The sequence below is a fragment of the Malaclemys terrapin genome, chromosome 1 (assembly GCF_027887155.1).
Source record: "Malaclemys terrapin pileata isolate rMalTer1 chromosome 1, rMalTer1.hap1, whole genome shotgun sequence".
NCBI lineage: Eukaryota > Metazoa > Chordata > Testudines > Emydidae > Malaclemys > Malaclemys terrapin.
In genome coordinates, this window is record NC_071505.1 from 249,051,959 (window position 1) to 249,074,253 (window position 22,295).

The 22,295-nt window shown below is 42.8% G+C and overlaps 1 protein-coding gene across 1 annotated transcript; it reads right to left on the reverse strand.

The window, feature by feature from the left end:
• Nucleotides 1–679: 679 nt before the first annotated feature.
• Nucleotides 680–7,490, reverse strand: SPRY2 (sprouty RTK signaling antagonist 2). Its single transcript, XM_054011880.1, has 2 exons — nt 6,491–7,490; nt 680–2,446 (listed from the first exon to the last, which is right to left on the reverse strand). Exon 2 carries the CDS (start codon nt 2,393–2,395, stop codon nt 1,454–1,456), a length of 942 nt encoding a protein of 313 aa, XP_053867855.1. The 5' UTR covers nt 2,396–2,446; nt 6,491–7,490; the 3' UTR covers nt 680–1,453.
• Between the last annotated feature and the right edge of the window lie 14,805 nt (nt 7,491–22,295).

The following is a 22,295-nucleotide window of genomic DNA, read 5'->3' on the forward strand; positions in this document are numbered from 1 at the left end:
GGAAATGGTAGTTTGTTAATAAAGAAAGGTAAATCATTTTCTAAACTTCCGGCGGCAAACCTAGCAGTGAAAGAATTTTGACCTCAGTGGAAGGTAACTGCCACAAGTGACATATCAACTAAGCAACTTTCTTCTTAAAAGTGAGGCAAATGTTTTACATAAGGCTGGAATGCTTTCAGATCTGTCACTCCCTGTAGCATATTCTTCTCCTTTTAACAAATAATCATACAAACTCCTTGAACTAACCATATGAACTGTCCATTATTCCCCTGAGTATTGAGCCTGTGGAAGCCAAACCTTTTTGTGAACTAGTATTACTTATTTCCTATTTAAAGCACAAAAAGCTCATCACTTAACAGGATAGGCCAGTTTTCAGTGTTGATTATTCCTAGTCTGGAATGAGTTCGTGTATTTTCCTATGTTCATTTTCGTCTTATGTTATGCAAATAGCATTCATACCATTTCTGTAAGGGTAAAAAAAATGCATCATTTTCAGCTATAGAAAGAACATTTAAATTTTCATTAACCTAAAGTTCTTAAATCAATTAATTATTTTAGCCACACGTTTCTTTGAACTTTCCCCTTTAAAACAAACCAACAAACCCCACAAATCAGATTTTCCAATTCAGAGCAATAAAGATAAGGGGGGGAGAAAAAATGACAAGCAGCCCAGTTTAATTTCAAACGTTAATATATTTTCTATTTTATAGTGAACATATGCATCTGTCACCCCTTATCTGCAGCAACTATGACGTCCTCATAAGAAGGGGGGACATCTGTAAGATGCCTCTTAAAATAAATATTTCTTTTTTATAAAATAATAAAACTTCAAATAAATATTCTTTACACTAAACAATATGTTGAAAAAAATTAGAAAATAAAGGCTGAATTTTACTGAAACTGTACAATATACATGAAGTCCAAAGGGAAATCAGAGTCTTGTAATAGAGGGTTTCCATCAGGCAAAAAATACAATCTAAAAACATACTGATTGATTCACATTCTTCCGAATGTACAACATATTAGTATAATATTTTGTGACTGTGCCATGTTCTATGACACGACTTGTTTTTCACAGTTGAAAATATTATCGTATATACAAAAATATAGCACATTATCTCTGGCAGAAAACAATAAAAAAGGATTCATTTGCTAATTTACAAATTTTGCAAGTACTATTCACAAACAATAGAGTCACCTAGGAGTGTCTGTGTTGCTTTAGCTTATGCAATATATGGGTCACAAAGTACTGCATCCCATATTTGAGCTCCATTAGCTGGGTTCTAACAAGCAGATCAGTTAAGATGGCACACATGCAGAAAAGCAGTTCACTGCAAACAGCAAAGTATACCCCCAACCCTTCTACTAACAGTGCCAAGGTTATAGCTGTTTACTTGGTTGCATATGTGTGTTAGAAGAATCCTTATAACTTTAGTATTCCCGATTATTGATGCTATGTTGGCTTTTCAAAGTTCCTGGGCGGAATACTGGGAACTTTGCAACAAACTGTGTTTGAGTGTTTACAGCGGCATCCGGGTCTGTTTACCCGGTCATAACACCCCTGGCACAATTTAAGGCAACCCTTGGCTGGTAAGTAACACCACAAGCAAGGCAAAAAGAGGGATACAACACCCATGGCAGACCATCTAGTGCAGCAATGTGACTGACTGCAAGAGCATGGGTTGTCAGCACAGTTGTCCTCATCATCATTAGAGCAGTGATAGAAGAGGCATTTCACACAGCAAACACAAGTCCCATAATCAACCACATTCTGGGCTGAGCAAAGACACTGCTTGTCACAGATCCAACAGGATGGCAGGGTCCTTGGAGAAGTGCACTCCTTACACTTACATTTTCCACAGTCCTCACACCTATAGGCATGCATGCCCAAGTCGTCTTTGCTCAGGGGCTTCAGATTGCTTGTCTTGAACTCAGACTTGGGCTGCACCCTGATTATCCCATCAGCCATTGGCCCTGAAGATGATCCTAAAAGTCTGTGTTCAGATGAATTACTGCTTGTACTTGTCCTTGTACTGCTCCGTGAACCTGTGCTGACCGTACTGATGGAACGGGACAGGGGTGCCCGGGAGGAAGTATGTACCTGTGCATGTTGGACCCTGGTAAGATGACGATGTTCAGGCAAGCCATGTGGTCTTTCGTTTTTGTGCTGGCTAGCTGGACGAGGGGCAGGTTTAACCCCTGGTCGCGGAGCCACTGTAGGTCCCTCTGTGTACTCATTTGTATTTCGGATGGCCCTGATCTGGTCCAGTGACAACACATGAACCTGCTGTGTCAGAACATCCCTCAGGTCAGAGTCTCCCTGCTGCCTCCCACCGTCATGCCGAACCTGTAGCAAAGACTGGGACCCACTGCCATTCTGAGCTCTTGTCTCCATCAGTATCCTGAAGAGTGGTCACTCCAGCAGGCTTAGAACACATCTGAACTCCTGTAGCAACAAAGAGAAGATTCACTATTGTATCATATTGTACATTTGCAAATTGTCTTTCCTCCTGAATGATCCCGGGGCATTTTACTAATTAAATAAGTACACCACCATTAAAATGGAGCCACATTAAAGGTGGAGGGCAGGAGCCAGACTTGGTAAGTACTCTGTACCTGTCTGATTTTGTTAAAGAGACCCTTATTTTTACTAAACGCGCTAAAGGATATTTTTCTCCATCCACGCAGAACACAGAAGTTTTAGGTTTTTAAGAACTCATCATAAAGATCCACATCCAGTAAACGGCACTGAACTCAGTTTAATCTATAATGCAAGGAGAGAGGTTTTTGCTGACCCTGGCAAGACTTTAACTTGTGATTCCAGGAAATCTAGGTATTTAAAACCTGACACTGAGACCTCCCAGTCATCCTCTGGCTAGACCATGGATTTTAACATAGCCACTTAAAGCAACTCTTCCTTTCACATAACACTATTAAAAATACATGTTACACAAAGAACAGCTACAAATATTTTAGCAAGTGTAATGAGACCTGCTGACAACAGACATTTAATTCTTCAACTTTATTTAAAACTGGGTAATATTTTGGTAGGCTAGTCTCTTTACACATTAAACTTAACATGATGTAAATAGGAAATTGTAGTTTAATACCAATGGTCCCAAGAAAAACACCAAACAGCAATAAAATGTTTGAGGTTAGACGCCAGTGAGTTAGTGCTACCAAAAACGTCAACTGCAGAAGTAAAAAAGGGCTCTTTCCAAGATTGTCAAGTGTGTCATACTTGTATACTTCATGACAGCTGTTATTTTATTTAATCTATTTCCTATTAAATACCACTGCAAAATTGTTTTTACATTTCAAACTATCTATAGATTATAATTCAAATATTGGGCATGACTAGAAAATACACAACAATATGTGGAACAAAAATATGCAGAATACAATCTAAACACTACAATCCAAGACGACTATTTGATTGAGGATACATCTCTAAGTAATTAAGAATGGAAGTGGGCTTAAGAAATTCAGTGGAAACCCAATAAAATATGCATAAAGTTAAGAAAAATCAGCGTATGACTAGCATCATAAGCTTATAATATACTGATCCTTAGTACAATGGTTAACAAATCTGAAGATCAGAATTTACCGATCTGTCATTCTTTAATGGATTCTAAAGTAGACACAAAATTAAATTAGCTACATAAAAGTCCAAAGCAATTTGTTTTGACTTAAAAACAAATCGGAACCCTTGCTTCTTGCAAGGACCACACAATGTCTTCAATTATACCTAGAAAGGGCACCATAGTGTTACTCTGTACACATCACTTACCAACAATAAATAATACTACACCACAGTATTGTAAAATATATCCAAACAGACACTTCAACAGTGAACATCTCCATATGCGTCTTTATTCTAAAACCAAAGGAAAACGTTTAACCTTTTACCCGCTGGTTACTTTTCAAGCCAAAATAAGTTCTCTCTTTTATTTTATTTTATAAACTGGCCCTTTTCTAAAAAGATGAAATTTAATAAAAATATTAGATGTGTTCATTATTGTTAAATCTTGGCTTTCACCCAGCATGCATGTTAGAAATCATGATTCACAGCACGTGAAAGCTATCTTGCAAACACATCTTAAACTCTTGTTTGTATTTACTTCAAATTAAAACCCTTGCCAAGAGAACGGTTTAAATCCAATGCCCAGAACAGACATGCCCTTATTGGAAGCTATTTAAAGATAACAAGGTTAAATCAAGGTGCTTCCTACCTTGAAAGGAATTTGCAACATCACATACCCCTCTTCTTCCAATTCTAGATGTAAACTAAATTCAAAGAGCAAAGGAGAGATGTTTTTGCCTCTGTCTAAAAGTTCGACTGACCCTGACAGGTAGGTTCTTCGAAAGATAAGGGTCTTCGAAACTGAACCCCTTCAAACAACAAGGTAAAAGCTGCAGAAGAAAACACTGCTCTTTTCTTCCTTTCCTTTTATAGGCTTCATCTTTGCCCAGAACAACGTGCTCAGCAGGTGGGGCGCAGCAATCCCTTCATTCTCTCAGGACTGACTGATATTGCAAATGAAACAAGCAGCCTCACAAATGCAGACAACCTGGAGATAAACAGGCGACATCCTCTAGGGTGGAGGAGGGAGGCGACTTCTAAAGTTGTCTTATCAGGAAAGTCAAGCCCATGCTTCCTTTTAACTATTGTGTATCCACCCCCTACCCCCAGGAGATGCTGGAGGAGTCAGAGTTATATAAAGCTTCCCGCATTACTTCTCATTTGAGAGAACACCTCCAAGATAGTGTAGTAAAGTGCAGGTTTCCCCTTCAAGGGCTACCATTAAGCACCAGTTCCAATTCCAGGAAGTCAGCTGTGGGAAACCTCGCCAGTGCTACTACTATTTTACCTGTTTTGTGTAAATTTCAGCCACATTCCCAGATTAGGAATTACAAAGTGGAACCCACAGAATTTGTAGAATAACAAACGGCCCTTGCATTTTATTACACCGAGAGCTCTGGAAAGATCCGCTAACAGCAAGATGCAGACCTACAGCACTCTTATTTTTGCATGTATGTTTTCGTGTAGTTCTTTCAGGGAAACGGGACTCTCCCCTCTCCCTCTCTCTAATCTCGGTTGATCTCAATGCTTCCCTCCTTCCCACCCACCCCCTTTTTTCCACCTACCGAATAAGAGCATAGCAAGAGAAACATTTGCTCCTTTTTTTGAGAGAGAGAGATAACGCGATTCACCGCTTCCAAAAACCGAAGTCCACTCACTTGCTGAGCAGAAATGCCATGATTTGCTAACTCTTGCTAACTGGGATTGGGAAAAGGGGAGAAAGGGGCTGGGTTTTATCCTGTGCACGCATGGGGAAGTTTAAAACGCAAAGTGCTCCTTGTATGCTGTGGAAAAACCCATGTCGTGTTGGCTGGGAGAAGGGAAGCCTAAGGGGGAAAAAGTTCTCTGCCCATGAATTTCTGTTTTGTCTCAGGAGCCTTTGCAGCACTCCCCCACCCCATCTCCATCGCGCACACACCAACCACCTCTTCTTCTTTGAAAGTGCTTTGAAACCCCCATTAAGGGCTGAGTGTGTGATCAGACTATGGATTAGGGCAAAAGGGACTTCACCATCGGGGTGGGGCAAACTGACACACAAATAGCTTGCTGCAAACACCAGCAACTTTTAGAGGCTGTTGCAAAGTAAACCACCACCACACATATTAAGCCTTTCCGTGCCCTCCTCCCCCCAAACTGCTTCAGTCCTACACACCATATAACGAAACCGGGGAAGAATTTACTCCCTATCATATCGACGATCTATTTAACTTTATCGCATGGAAAATATATTTATAGCAGGCGTGAGCTCACTTCCGAATTGCACAAGTCTCTCAATGCACTTAAAGAATAGTGTCAGTCTTCCATTTAAACAGAGATGGCTAAACGCACCAAGTACAGGGACCAAGCAACCCAAAGGCGATACAAATAAACCACCCCCCCAAATTCCTACCCCAAACCCATGTAATGCTTTGAGACACGATACACCCAGGACTTCCCCGTCTCTACCTTTCAGGGGCATATTCCCGCGACTGTAGAAGAATACAGTTTGCAAAGAAGTCACTGAGTTGCTTCGAGTCCTTGTAATATTTCGTAGACATTGCTCCCTGCAAATGCTCAAACCTGAGTACAGATTTCCGCCCTCTAAACTCACCCCCGCCGCCCAATGGCGCGGAGCTGAGGGGGGGGCGGGGGCTCCCTCCCTGTAAAGTCATTTCTGAGGGGAAACAAACACGAAACAGCCCTCAGAAACCATCCGATGCTCCCCTCTCTCCCCGCCGAACTTCCCCAAGAAAGAAAAAAATCTCGCTGAAATTCCACTTCCAACTCCTGGGGTGGGGTGGGGGTGGGGAGAGAATAGGTTCACGGATTGAAAAGGGATCGACTTTACACCTACATTTCCACGAGCTCCTCGGAACAATCTGGGTTATTAAAAAAGGCTTGTTTTGCAAAGAAGGAAAATGCTCTCACCGTGATCGCAGCACTGCACCAACCCCCCCCCTCTCTCGTGTTTTCTTCTTCCTGCGGTTTGCAAGTAAATCCAGCCTAAAGCAGCAGCAAAAAAAAAAAAAGTAAAAAAATAAAAATAAAAAAAATCTTTTCCAAACTCAGCTTTAGTCCAACTTGCAAATCATCATCACCATCATCTCAAAAAATCCAGAGCAAAGTGACCTCACTGTCCCCCAGATCGATTATAAATATAAACCTCTATGAAAGGTCTCCAGGTCGGGTGGGTATTTCTTTGCTCCTAAAAAGAAATCACTCATACACTGTTTCCTCTTCCCCCCCTTCTCAATCGCCAATACCAAGTCACTTTTTTTTGTTGTTGCAAATGATCAAGGGGCGGGAGGGGAGGGAGAAGCCAAAGCAAACACAATAAAGTGGATCTAAAATACAATCCCAAAGCTTTTCTTCCACTGAGCTCCTCCAAAAAAGCAGCCTATGCAATGTAGCCGTTCTGCTGAGAAGCTGCAAGCTCCCCTCTCTCTCTCTCTAGCTTTCTCGCTCCCTCTGTGAGCGTGTGAGTGTTGCAGGCAGCGCTGTGGTTTGCAATCAGGGGGTGTTTTGGAAGCGCAGCGGATTTGTGGTGGTGCCTGTTGTTGTGTGTTTGGAGGAGGAGGAGGAAGATTTGAGATCTGAGCTGCAGGGGCTTGGCGTTTTTCTGCTCGCGCTCCCTCTCTCTCTTTTCCTTTCCGGAGGAGGTAGGGTGATCTCTCTGCAAAAGCAGCAGTAAATGGCGTCATGTGGATCTGAGGAGGAACAGAGCAGTTGTTGTCCCAGAGGATATATCGCATCCGGTCCCAGCTCATTGGCTCTGCGGGGCTACATTCACTCACACTCCCAGCGCCCTGCCAGCGCTCTGAGCCGCAGGAGGCATTCAAAAGGGCAACGGCACCGAGCAAGCCAGAGGGGGAGGTGGACGACTTGCACTGCAACTGCAAGCAAAGCCGCCGCCGCTGCTGCTCTATTACTGTTACAACTGCTATTCCCGCTGCTGCTTCGGCCCGGCCTCGCCACCCCAGTGCTGCCTAGCGCAGCAGCAACTCCCTCCTAGGGCCGCTGATTTTTGTAAGAGGCTCCTTCGTACAAAGTAACCACACTTAGTACGTGCGAGACACTCGGGCAGACAAAACAAAAAGCTACGTGGGACCCTCAGGCGAGCTGACTGGTTACGCTGGATTGAACGGAAGCCCCCTGAGGTTGAGTTTTAGAAGAAAATAAAAACTTTCAGGTGGTATTTTTTTTTTGCAGTAGAACTAAATAGAAGTTAAAAACGCCCCCTCCCTTTCCTTTGCATTGTAGTTAATCCAATCGCCTACCACTTGTCGGCCGAAGGAGGGGGTATTATTTTGGGTACGGGCTGCTGCGTAAACACGATCATACACCATGTTCTAGTACTAGCCACACCACCTCCTCCCCCAAATTAGTGGCTGCGATAATAAGTGGAACGCGGTGTACCTCAGACACCAGCTATCTGCTCGGGACATACTTGTCCTCTACACAATGGAATGAGTAGCACTCTGATTTTGTGTGTGCGTGTGTGTCCAGGGGATCAGCATGATGCAGTGAGGTGTAATGTACTAAAAAACAGTAACAAAAAGAAAGGGGGAAGGAAAGCTCCGGCCTCGTTGCTAGGACTGTGGTTACACTGTCATTCATGTGACAGTCAGAACTTCATTTGTTTAAGGTAGAGGGTATACAATGAGTCGGAGGCGCTAGAGCGCTGTACAACTTCGAGAGCATCAGTACTTAGCACTGGATACGGATAGTGTTTTTATTTAAGTTCAATTAACATATGGGACGGTGTCTGAAAACAACCCAACGTTTGGTTTATGGGCATTGTCTGTTATAGTAATGACACAATCCCCTCTTCTCTGTATTGGCAGGCACTGGGTGAAATAATTGGTTTCAAAAACTGCCACATTCCTTACTGTGTATTTTATTCCAAAACATATATAGGCGCGCGCGCGCACACACACCAAACCCTATATTCACACGTGTATGCAGAACCTATTTTGCATGGTTTTATCTATGAGAAATAAAAGTCCGCAGTAAATTGCAGGGCCGCCCAGATGGGGGGCAAGTGGGGCAATTTGCCCTGGGCCCTGCAGGGCTCCCACGAGAATATAGTATTCTATAGTATTGTAACTTTTTTTTTTATGGAAGGGGCCTCTGAAATTGCTTTGGGCAGCCGTGGTAAATTGTATTATTTGCATGAGCATTCACATAGCAAAAAGTCTTGTACGACCGCTATCTGGTCTGCCTGCACATCCTCTTTTACATATACCAGCTTTGTGAATTAGATGAGCATCTATCTCATGAAAATAAAGTGGATGGTGTATTATACCTTCACCTATTCTCTTTATATGTAGAGATCTATCTATCTATAATATATATACACACACAAGAAAATTAACCACAGCTAATTTATTAGTAAGGCAAGTCTATAGTTAATCTAACATCTTCCTTTGAAAGCTCACTAGACTATCGAAGACCATTGCCCTGCCTGTTTAATTAGACTGCTGTTGTTTCCGAGATATCTGCGCAGGGTGGTGGTGTTGAGATCGCGGGCTAGAGGGAATTAGTTGCATTCCACATTTTCTCCCCTTTCGTGTAATTTCAGTGACGCAAGTAAAGCGGACGGATCGGTGAATTACCGTCCTGCCCGAGAACAAAAAGCTAGGGAGGTGCAGCTTTGCAAAGCTGGTCTCCATTGAGACCTCCTGATGAATGAGAGGCGGCTGCATGCCGGATCCCCACTAGAGGGAGCACAGAGTTGGTCGGCCAGAGGAGCTGCCGTGGAAGAGACGCTGGGAGCTGTCTGGGTAGGAACAGCCAGGACTTTCCCCACAACAAGAAGCGCTCGGCGGTGTTCGAACCAGCCGGGAGGGCTGCCCGCTTGCCCAGTCTTGCCGGGCACGGCGCGCAGCTGTTGCGAGAGGCGGTCCGGGGAAGCGCAGGGAGGGGGGCAGAGGAACGCGTGCGCTTGCCCGTCGTTGTGTAACGCTAACCGGGAGCCGCCGCTAGTGAACAAGCTGCACTGCAGGCACCTTGCCAGTCAATCCCAGGCTGCGCAGGTAAGAGCCCCGCCTTTCCATGCACACGGCGGCGCTCAGTGGCTGCCCGCGAAGCCCCACCTAGCCCGCTCTGCCTCTGCTGCAACAAGTTTTCTCTCTCACCTTTTCTTCTTTGCTGCCTTTGTGCTCTACAGTGGCTAAATTGTTCGGGGGCTGCCCACAGGAGAGTCCCCGGGACCTAGCTCACCTGCCCGACGCTCCCCGGGGCTTTTCAGCAAGGGGCTTTACCGTAGGCGTTTCAGATCATATGCTTGAAGAACGTCTGGCCTGGAAAAGTCAGTATTTCCGTGATTTACAGCGAGGCTGGACAGTTCTCCTGCCTGAATTGCCTACAAGTTATAGCTGGGCCTGACCCGCTGAATGTACACTTGGATCAGTTTAGTGTTGGTGCTGCATTTCCCCACTGGGGAACGGGTATAATTGAGCTTAAGGAGTCTGCTTTGGCTGTGAGGGTTAAGGAATTCAGATTTGGCTGTTTAATTCAGGGCCACATCTACTTCAGATCAACCATTAGGAGGCAAACAGAAAAAACTATGTAGGTTGGGGGAGGGATAGCTCAGTGATTAGAGTAGTAACCTGATAAATGCAGGGTTTTGAGTTCAATCCTTGAGGGAGCCATTTAGGGATGGGGCAAAAATTTGGTGATTAGTCCTGCTTTGAGCAGTGGGTTGGACTAGATCAGTGGTCTCCAAAGTGGGGTGTGTACAAGAGGATCTCTGGGGGTACATAGCAGGAGGAGAGCTTTTTTTTTTTTTTTTTTGCTTTGGCAAAAATGGTAGAGCCGGGCGGCGCAGCAGAGGGTGCGCGATCAAAAAAGTTTGGAGACCACTGGATTAGATGACTTCCTGAGGTCTCTTTCAACCCTGATATTGTATGAATTGTAGTTCTTTTGGCAAGGTACAAAAAATCAGTTCTTACCAAAAACAATCCCCCTCTCCCCAAATGAGAGCAGTTTAAAAACATAGATATTAGAGATGGAGAAGGATTTTTTAGGTCATTTTTTAAAATCGATAAGCTGTGTAGTGTAATAGTGTTCACAATATTATTATTTTTATAGCAGCCAGCAGTATGGTAGACATGTTAGACTCCACTCCTTCAAATGTACATGTATTTAACATGTGAATAGTCCCAATGAAATATAGGAAATCAGTCGGGTTATTCATATTCCCAAAGTTAAGCATATGTGTGTTTTCTGGATCAAGGCCTTACCGAAAAGCTAAAAAGACCGCATGTTAGAGTTTGTTTACACTTAAAATGCTACAGCTGTGCAGCTGTAGTGCTTCACTGTAGACACTACCGTGCACCTACAAGGAGGGTTTCTCCTATCAGCATAGGTAATACTCCTCCCCGAGAGGCCGTAGCGGGGTTGACTGGAAAATTCTTCCCTTGACCTAGTGCTGTCTCAACAGTGACTTATATTGATAGAACTTTGCTGCTTAAGGATGTGGATTTTTCACACCCCTGAGTGATGTAGTTATGCTGACCTAATTTTCTAATGTAGACATGGCCTTAATCCTTATGAATTTACAAATTTAGGGCTAGGCTACACTGGCAATGTGGCTTGTGTGGTTGCGGCAGAGCGCTCTAAAAAACCCATCTCCATGAGGGCCGTAGCTCCCAGCGCTGGTGCACTGTCTACACTGGCGCTTTAAAGCGCTAAAACTTGCTGCACTCAGGGGAGTGTTTTTTTCACACCCCCTGAGCGAGAAAATTGCAGCAATGTAAATTGCCAGTGTAGACAAGCCCTAAGGAATCAGTACTACAAATATTTGTGTACATTTACATTAGCTGTATTCATGTGAATGGGCTTATGTGTAAATCTTTACAGGCTCAGGAACCGCAAGCTAGATTATCCAACCTTTATGTTGATGAGCACTTACCCACGTGAGTAATTCTATTGAACTCAATGGGAGGTAGATTCCTAGGTGCTTTTGAAAATCACTAAATATCTTTAAAAATTGAGGCCAAAGATACTACTTAGTGCAAGTAAGTGAGTTCAGTAGGTGTTAGCTAGTGAGGCCCCAATCCTGCATGTCCTGGGTGGTGCACTATACAGGCGTATGTTCATCTGCACAGTGTGCCTTGGAGGATCAAAGCCATGCTGAGTTTCCCCTGTCGTGACTTTCACAGAGCGACTAGGGTGAGAAAAACAATTGACAAAGAGGAAAATGTGACTGTAAAATTCCAACATTTGTCAGTGTGACCCAGGCAGATGTAGTACCGAAACTATGTTTGAATTAATTTTATGAAATGAGTTCAAACTATTTTAAAGTGGAAGGTGTCCCATTAAGAAAAAAATATGCAAATGCTCCAAAACTGCTGGGGCTATTAGGGCAATAAAAGTTTACTGGTAAATTTTAACCACTGGCATGCTGGCACTTTCCAGATAGTCAGCAAAAGAAATAATCCTGCAGCCTTTGTGAAATGAAGTGGCCTAATATTAGTATATGCAATTATGTCTCCCCTAGTGGCTTGCACTGATGACTGCACAGTCTGCTACTTTCAACAAGAGTTTGACTTCAACTCAAGCAGAAGCCTGTGTTTTCAGTGCTCTTGGTCTTGGGTTCGTTCCCAGCTGAGGACCGCAGTAAATGTATATATGTGACCAGGGTTTAGTTACACTAGCAATTCCAATCACCTCAGTTAGAGATTTGCCCATGTAAGGACTGCAAAATCAGGTCCTGGTAGGATTTCTGCTGCATCTAAATATTGAAAATGTACCTTACATACTTTTATTTAATTTCCATTGTTCAGGCTGCAGAGAAGAAAAATGCAATGTACTTCCCTTTTTCAAAACTATATAAGTGATTGTTCATCACAAGGGAATGGCAGTTCAGGTTGTTTGGTGCCTCCTCAGAGCATTTTCTACATTTATATCTTGAGTTAATGTGGCAATGTGAAGGTATGGATTATGGACATCATGTACTCTCTACACATAGCTATTACTGCCTAGTAATTCCATAGAATCCTAAACCTTTAATTGATTTTGTCTTTCATGTTTGAGCCTTTGAAAAAAGTTAATGTACATTAGGGAGCTATTTATAGTAAAATTGGCTTATATGAGTGGCTAGTCTGAAGTCCTCTGCCCATTGATAAAATATTAAGTTGAGATTTTTCAGAGCAGTCTAGGGTATTTATACCCACATTTTTCATTGAAATGAGTGGGTGGTATCTGCCTACATCTATTAGACAGCTTTGAAAATCTCAGCCTAATAGCTTATTAGATTTCACGTGGGATGTTTGTGTCCCTGGTTCAAATACCTTTCATCTCAGTTGTATGATTTTCATTACAGGTTGGGAGGAAGAAATTTTGGGAGTCCAACGGGGTGGGGGAGTCAAAAGGTAATATTTTGACTTTGTACCTAGTCCCAAGGGGCATGGAGGACCTGTGACTCCCACTGAAATCACTGAGTAAAGTCCTGAAACAGAATGGCTACCTGCAACTTGACCTAATTGTTTTAGTGGTGCTCAATACCCTTCCGGATCAGGTCATTGTCACTCAGAGCTGTCCAACAGTGTCTGTCTTCTTTGGTGAGATAACTGGCGTGATCCTAAACCACTTTACACCACTTGAGGATCTGGCCCAATATAGTTAGGAACATGTACCAAAAAGAACATTTTCTCGTTGAATATCAAATATATATCTATACAACATTTTTTTTCTCCAGATCCTAAAATTGTCCTAAAGAAAAGTGTGTGTGTGTGTGTGTGTGTGGATTCACCACAATTATGTGCATAGGAACTGTTCTAATAAAATAGGAGCACTAGAATTATTTGATTATATTTATATTAATAAGATCATTAGAGTTACTAGAATTGTTTCCTTCTTTCTCTTAAATAATAAATTTCATGACTCAGTTTTCTTTTCTTATAGAGGTCTAATAGCATATTCCTCAAAAGTGGGAAATTGCTGTGAAGTGAATGGATGGAACATCAAGCTTTCGTACCCACAACTTGGGAAATTCTGCCTTAGCCTTTTTTCCCTTAAATTTTCAAATGCTGCTGCTGGTAGTTGGAGTGTGAGTGAGGGTGTAGACAAGCATTTTAACTGCTGTGTTGTCCTGATCTGCTTTGAGCAGGGTTAGATAGGGTGACCAGATGTCCCGATTTTATAGGGACAGTCCTGATTTTGGGGTCTTTTTCTTATATAGACTCCTATTACCTGCCACCCCCTGTCCCGATTTTTCAGATTTGCTGTCTGGTCACCCTAGGGTTAGATGACCTGACGAGGCTCAGCTACACTAGAGTTTTACCTTGAATCAGTTGATTGCGAGTGACTTTGAATTAGTTAACACATTTGTGAGTAAAGACTAGTTTTGACAAATGTTTCCCCAAACATTTTTTTTCCGCATGCAAATATTTCTGGTTTACTCTTAGGCTGAGCCTACTGAGGTCACTAGCGGGAGACAGTGGAGAAAGGTGATAGAAATTATGGGCTATTTTAGGGAAAAAGAGACGGCCCAAGAGGCTGGACTGTGAAGGAAGGTCATTGGAATTTTGGCAGTTTGAGACATGTGGCATGCAAATTAGTAAGGTGCTGTCTGGGCTAGTTTAAAACATGGTTCCACTTGTAGTTTTCCTGCAAACCAAGAGAAGCATATTAAGCAATTGTTAAATATTCTCATCTTTCTATCAGGGCCTGGAAGCTATGTTTTCATATGTGAAATCTTTTTACCCTTTGTCCAAGTGGCTTGTAAAAAATCTTAGAAGCAGAGTTGGCATAGACAGCATGCAGATGGGGACCCTTGTTAATGAGGAATGAATTCTAAGTCATAAGAAACATCAAGAATGCTTCCTCTCCCAACACTGTCTTTAATTTTGGTCGTAAATGTGTTGCTTCTATTAAAGTAATTGTAATAATACTAATAATAATTGACAAAGACCCTTATCCTACAGTCAGATCCACACAGATTGACTTTTGTGCTCATATAGGTAGCCCCACTGAAATCAGTGGGACTCCATGTGGGCTGAATGGTCTGGCTGCACAGATGTGATTGCAAGATCAGGGCCTAATAGACTAAAAACCACTTTAAAAGAGATAGCAACAGCCAACTAATTATACTTACCTTACTTAAAGAGAGAAGCAGGCAAGACACTTGATTATCTAAACAAGGTTATCTGTGTAGAAAGATCCACTCCTACCACCGGTTTAAAGGACCACTGTAAACTTGAAATGTTTAAAAGCTGTTTCAGGTATTTCATCTAGCTTTGGTTCTTTCTGCCATTATTTGCAGTTTAAGAATCACATTTTCCCATTTTTTAATCAGCTTTGTTGCTTTTGAAAGTCTCATAGAGACAGATGGTGGAAATTGACTGAGATTCTGATTCCAGAACCTGTTGTGGGTAAGTGGACCCCTCTCTAAAGCCTTGTCTAGCACCAGTGAAGTAAATGGGGCTCTATGGAGGTGCAGGAGTCCAACTGTACAGATCAGCTTACAGGATTGTGGCCTAACTAAGTTTCAGAGTAACAGCCGTGTTAGTCTGTATCCGCAAAAAGAAGAACAGGAGTACTTGTGGCACCTTAGAGACTAACAAATTTATTAGAGCATAAGCTTTCGTGGACTACAGCCCACTCCAATTATATGTTCCATTCTATATGCATCCGAAGAAGTGGGCTGTAGTCCACGAAAGCTTATGCTCTAATAAATTTGTTAGTCTCTAAGGTGCCACAAGTACTCCTGTTCTTCTTTTGGCCTAACTAAGTAAATACAAGGGGAACAATGAATCTGATAGTAAACAAAATGCTGTCAAGTTCATGAAGTAAACTCTAAAACAGGAAGAAAATACTCTTATCCTATTTCTTGGGAATAGAGGTAAATGTTTTCAGATAGGAGTGTGATTTTATTTTTAAGTTTGTAATGTCCCGTCATTTTCAGATAGTATAAGTAAAACTAATGCAAGTGCTTTTAATGTATTCTTATTTGAATTACGTGTGGCAGTTAGAATATGGCAAAGATATAAGCTTTTATATTTTCAGAAAGAAAATTATTTTTCATTGAGAAATAAAAGTATGGTTCTATAATAGATTTTTGAGCACCTAACTCAATTTCAGTTAGGGCCTGATCCATAGCCCAGTGAAGTCAACAGAAAGGGTGTTGTTAACATCAACGGACTTGAGATCAAACTCTTTATCTCAGGGATCGGCAACATTTGGCACGTGGCTTGCCAGGGTAAGCACCCTGGCGGGCCGGGCCGGTTTGTTTACCTGCCGCGTCCGCAGGTTCAGCCGATCACGGCTGCCACTGGCCGCAGTTCGGTATCCAGGCCAATGGGGGCCGCGGGAAGCAGCGGCCAGCACATCCCTCAGCCTGCGCCGCTTCCCGCAGCCCCCATTGGCGTGGAACGGCGAACCCTGTCCAGTGAGAGCCGCGATTGGCCGAACCTGTGGACGCGGCAGGTAAACAAACTGGCCCAGCCCGCAAGGGTGCTTACCCTGGTGAGCCACATGCCAAAGGTTGCCGATCCCTGCTTTATCTAGTTAGAGAACGTATATGTATCTGAAAAACCAATGTGTAAAACTGTGTAACAATTATATGTTGTGGGCCATAGATTGCAAAGAATAGAGAGCACTGATTTTAGTTCCTCTAAGTTCTGATCTTTTGTAAAGGCTGAATCTTAAGCAGAAAAGACTGAATCATCATTCATCAGACTAATCATCAGACTAACTTCAAAAACAGATTGTATAAAACAGTAAAATGTAACATAAAAGTGAAAGTCTTTTATTCCATTGCTAGTTCACTAAAATAATAAAATAAAAAGAATAAAAGAAAAGATCACTGGGCAACAAAATGGCAGATGAAATTCAATGTTGATAAATGCAAAGTAATGCACATTGGAAAACATAATCCCAACTACACATATAAAATGATGGGGTCTAAATTAGCTGTTACCACTCAAGAAAGAGATCTTGGAGTCATTGTGGATAGCTCTCTGAAAACATCCACTCAATGTGCAGCGGCAGTCAAAAAAGCAAACAGAATGTTGCGAATCAATAAGAAAGAGATAGATTATAAGACAGAAAATATCATATTACCTCTATATAAGTCTATTAAATACTGTGTGCAAATGTGGTCGCTCTATCTCAAAAAAGATATATTGGAATTGGAAGAGGTTCAGAAAAGGGCAACAAAAATGATTAGGGGTATAGAAGGGCTGCCTTATGAGGGGTGAGTAATAAGACTGGGACTTTTCAGTTTGGAAAAGAGATGAGTAAGGGGAGCTATGAGTGAGGTCTATAAAATCGTGACTGGTGTGGAGAAAGTAAATAAGGAAATGTTATTTATTCCTTCTCATAATACACAAACTAGAGGTGACCAAATGAAATTAATAGACAGCAGGAACAATTAATAGAAAACAAACAAAAGGAAGATTTTTTTTTTCACACAACGCACAGTCAACCTGTGGAACTCCTTGCTAGAGGATGTTGTGAAGGTCAAGACTATAACAGGGTTTAAAAAAGAACTAGATGAATTCATGGAGGATAGGTCCATCAATGGCTATTAGCCAGGATGGGCGGGGATGGTGTCCCTAGCCTCTGTTTACCAGAAGCTGGGAATGGGTGACAGGGAATGGATCACTTGATGATTATCTGCTCCATTCATTCCCTTTGGGTTACCTGGCATTGGCCACTTTCGGAAGACAAGATACTGGGCTAGATGGACCTTTTGTCTGACACAGGATGGCCGTTCTTATGTTCTTAATCTGGCTTGTCATTTGACACTAGATAGAATACGAAAAGTTTGACCTTCCCCAACTGTCTTTCCTGCTTCTATCTTTTTGCTTGTCTTACCTTTTAAGAACCTGATTTGTATACATATGTGATCCTAATTTTATTGTTTGCCTTCTCAAACCAGCACTTTCACCTACATCTCCCCCTTCCTCTCATTTGGCAGCCAGTTGGGCTTCTTCCTGCCTTGAATACCACATTCCCTAGTTATTCAAGCTCAGTCATTAGCACCCTGTCCCCCTACTGAAATTATGAATGAAAAGCCTTGTTGTTCATTACAAATAATGCAGGCTTCCTCAGTCAGTCAAATTCAAATGGAAGTGACTGCCAGACAAAGCGGCTGTATGATGGACAGTCCTCTCAGCAAGTGATCAAGGCACACAGGAAGTTTTTAAAGCCACAATATAGGTAAAGCAGCTTGGGCGTTCCCCTGTGGTCAGGGCTACTTGGGCAGTGGGAGGAAGGATGTTTTTTTCCACCTAACATAAGAAAGGGTAACACAGAGAGATGATAATTTGCAGTCAGTTCTGCCTCAGCAGAACTTACAAACCTTTCCATGCAGACACCTACACCTTCCAGTAATTCTCATCCAAGCAGAGAAAAGGGCAGGCACCAGCATTTATTTGGTTTTGAATGCTGCACTGTGCAGAGTGGGTCACATACTTGGAGCAGCACAACCCCCTGCTGAGAAGTTGCATTGTCCTGGGCCCCCTTTTCACAACAGGGGAAAAGGTAATTGACAGGCTGATTGTTTGGCCAGAACCCCTGCTGTTTTAAAATACTCCAAGGCCCCAGTCACACGTTGTCAATAATAGCTGTCGGAGGTGACGAGTGAAAAAGGGCTGTTCAGGAAACAGTTTGAGCCCTTCAAGTGGACAGGCCTCAGTGACTTCTCCGGCACTCTGGCTGCCACAAGCAGCCCCTTCAAAAATAACCTTAAAGCAATAAATCAAACTTGTTTCCTGGACTATACAAGGAACAGCTGGTTATTTTTCTTCACTTTTTTTTTTTTAAGTCAAAAAATTATTTAAGCACAGGAAATCAAGCATGTCAAAGTTTGGCAAAGCAGTTTAGGTGATTTAGCAGTTAAACACTTCTCCTCTTTTCAATGTTATACCCTAGCCAACTTTAGGCTTTGACTTTTTATCTTCTCACTTCAATAGCTTGTGCCTTTGCCACAATGTCTACCACAACTTGCCTCCTGTCTTCCACACAGCGAGGGAAGTGATCCGAGTAGTTTGCAGGGGGAACTATGGAAAAGTCTTCATATGTTGGAGTCCCCACAGATTAATTGAGCTTGGCTGGACTGTTCTTTTAGGAACCCAAATCATGTATGTGGTATAGGCATGTCTGAAGGTGTACAGGCCTACAGTGTTCTTAATATTTTATATATGCACACTCTACTTAATATTTTAATATATATACAGTGCCACTGACGTGTAGGGGGCTATTCAGACAGTTAAAAAATTACAGTTCCCCATTGAGAGGACCTTACAGTCTTAGGCCCTGATCCTGCAACTGGATCCACAAGGGCAAACATTTACATCTGCACACAGCCCTATTAGGGGCCCACCCACATTGATTTCAGTCTCAGAGCTTTAATTCCCCGCCACAGCACGAGACATTTACTATATACTAACTTGCTAAAATCTAAATCTATTACAATTTGAGAGTTCTTAATGTTACCACGGAGTAGTGCCCAACTCAGGTCTGCTAATACATTTAGCTCTTCAGAATTGGTGATATACTCAGGAAACAAAAGGCTGAGTTCAAATGTGCTTTTGAAACCCTCTGCAATGTCTATGTGCTATGGTTAAAGCATTTCAGCAAAGACGGAAATGTAACCATTAAAAAAAAAAAAAGAAGTTGATGGTAAAAGCAGAGATTAGGTTGTGCAGAACAACAAACTTCTCTGGCGGTCTGGGCTCAGTAAAAGCAGAATGAAGAAGAGGAGAAAATAGTTTATTGATCTCAGGTTAGCATTAAATTGCTAATTAAAATCCCAGATTTTGAATACCTCCCCATTCACATAGCACTGGATTTTGTTCCTATTTTTTCACATTAGTCATCTGTTTACAAAATATAAAGAACAATACAATTTGGTTAGGTACAAAAAGAGACTGTTGCCCTGGAAAGAGAGCTGGGGAAAGCAGATTTATCTCTGTGTGCTATATAAGCAGCACAGTTTACACCACGACAGTACTGTGTTTGTTTCTGCAGCTCTGCGTGGGTGTATCAGGCTCAGCATGTGATTTCTGTATCAGTGCCATCTTTGAAACATGGTCATTGTTCACCCTATACCTATGGCATTGGTGCCTATATATCCCTGTTAATGAGATTTTGTCTACCATGTGTCTAGTTCTGGATGGCTGTTACACAATGGATTTGTAATAATTTATTTAAAAAGCATAAGGGATTTGTTTAACTGAGAATAGTTTGTAGGCTTGAAAGACGGAACTTGCAATGTATTCCTGTGATCCCTCTGAAAGTAACTCTTTGAATCTAAGAGGAACTAAGGGTGCTTGTAGGAGATGCTCTTGAGGTATCAGATACTTGAGGTATTTATGTTATAAGATCTTTGAGATGGGGACCTTGTCTTCTTACAGTCTGTAAAGCTCCTAGCACATCTTCAGTGGTGTAATTATTCTTTCTTTTTCCTCCCACACCTAGAGGTGCATTGGGTGCCCACCAGTTTTTGCCATTATTTTGGTCTTGTGCTGGTCTGTTCAGGCTTGAGTGTCAAGTTGATGGATTTGCCTTCTTTCTCTGTTCTGTGGATTGTTTCTCTGGGTTACTCTTTTTTTCTCTTTCCACGTGATGTCCATATTATCATTTGCTTTGGAAATCATGTATATGGCATCCTTAAAGTGTGTCTGATATGTCCATAGTTGTCTTCTGACCATATATGATGCTTTAGATTGGTATGCTCTACTTAGAATTTCTGATGTTGCAAGAAACTTTTTTCAGTGGACTCTGACGATCTTCCACAGACATTTACTTTGGAATGAGCTGATCTTAACAGTTTCTGTTGTAGATTTCCTAGTCTCTGCTTCATAAAGGACGACAGACATGTTGTCGGTGTTAAAAATTAGTATTTTTGTGTCAGGGCCACCATTGTTTCCTCTATTTTTCCCCACGCATGTGTAGAATGAATTTTGTGATGCGATGTGCACCAATAGGGAGATGATGTGTGAGGACACATCACCTCCCTACTGGTGCACATCACAAAATTCATGTGGCGGGGTGGGGGCTGAGGGGTTTGGAGTGTGGTAGGAGACTCAGGACTGAGACAGAGGGTTGTGGTGTGGGCGGGTGGGGGGGGGGTTGAGGGCTCCGGCTGGGGGTGCGGACTCTGGGGTGGGGCCGGGGATGTGGGATTTGAGGTGCGGGCTGCCCCGGAGCTACAGCAGGGAGAGAGGACTCCCCCCAGCTCTCTCTCCTGGCAGCAGCACCTGGGCTGCGGGGGGAGAGGCGCCTCTCCCCACTGTAACAGCTCTGGGGCTGGGGACACGGGACAGGCGCCTCTCCCCGCTGCGGCAGCTCCAGGGCTGGGTTGGGGCTGGGGGAGGGATGGCTCTCCCCCCAGCCACGGCAGGTCTGGGGCTGGGCTGGGTTGGGGCCGGGGGAGAGACGCCTCTTCCCTGGCCGCGGCAGCTCTGGGCCGGGGCTGGGTTGGGGCCAGGGTAGGGCGTGTCTCCCCGGGCTGTGGCAGGTCTAGGGCTGGGCTGGGGCTGGCTGGGAGAGGTGCCACTCCCCACCGTGGCAGCTCCAGGGTTGCGGGAGAGGCATCTTTCCTCGCCGCAGCCCTGAGTGCCTGCACGGTGCTTATTAGGCTGCTGTGCAGCCGCATGGCCGTGCAGCTTAGAGGGAACTTAGGTGCCCCCCATGCTATTTTTCCAAATCTTTTCAAGTTTATGAAAGTTGTTTGCTGCTTTTAATCGTCATTGCTTGACATCTAGCGTGGTGTCACCATCATTGCACATCTCATTCCATAGATAGGTAAAATGACTCATTTCTTCCTTCATCCACTCTAATAGGTACTTTGGGGATGTTGGTAGCCATATATTTTGCTTTACCCTTGTGGGTGAACAAACCAACTTGTTTTGCTGTATCTACCAAAAGCTGGGTCTTTTCTTTCATTAAGCAATATGTTGAACTAAGCAGGAAAATATCAGCAAAAACAGAGTCACCCAGTTGTGCTTTTCTCCATGAAATCCCTTTTTTGCCTTCTGTGGTTACTTTCCTCATGATGTAGTCAATGGCCAGTGCAAATAACAGAGGGGATATAATACACTGTTGCCTTATTCCAGTTAACATCAGCCAATGGTTTTCAATGACATCACCATCTCTGAGTGCACATTCAGAATTACCATATAGATCCTTGATTATTCTAATTATTTTTGCTGGTATTCCGTAGTGTGCCATAATTTTCCAAAAATTGTCTCTGTGTATGCTGTCAAAAGCTTTCTGGAACTCTATAAAATTTATCACAAGAAGTGCTTGCCACTTCACACTTTGTTCTGTGATATGTCTGAGAACCATGACATGGTCTGCACACAATCTCATTGCAAACCTGCTTGTTTCTCTCTAAGTTGAAGGTCTATTTGTTTCTTGATATGTTCCAGGATGACGATGCACATGATTTTCCCAGGCACTAGGATGATGATTTACATGATTTTCCCAGGCACTGACAATAATGTGATTCCTCTCCAGTTATTGGAGTTGATAAGGCAACTTTGGCAATATTACTATAAGGCCTCTCTTCCACTGGATTGAATTCTTTTCTTCATTCCATATTCTACCCAAAAAGACAAGGAAAATCTGGAGAGGTGTTTTGTCACTTGCTTTAAGCATCACTCCAGTAATGTTGTCCTTTCCAGCTACTTTCCCATTTTTGAGTTTACTGGTGACTTGTCTAACTTCTTCCATTGCAATAAACCCTAAATCAATATCAAGCTCTAGTGATAGGTCT

What these genes read in the sequence shown, in the direction of transcription:
- SPRY2 (XM_054011880.1), bottom strand. Translation starts at nt 2,395, where the DNA reads ATGGAGACAAGAGCTCAGAATGGCAGTGGGTCCCAGTCTTTGCTACAG.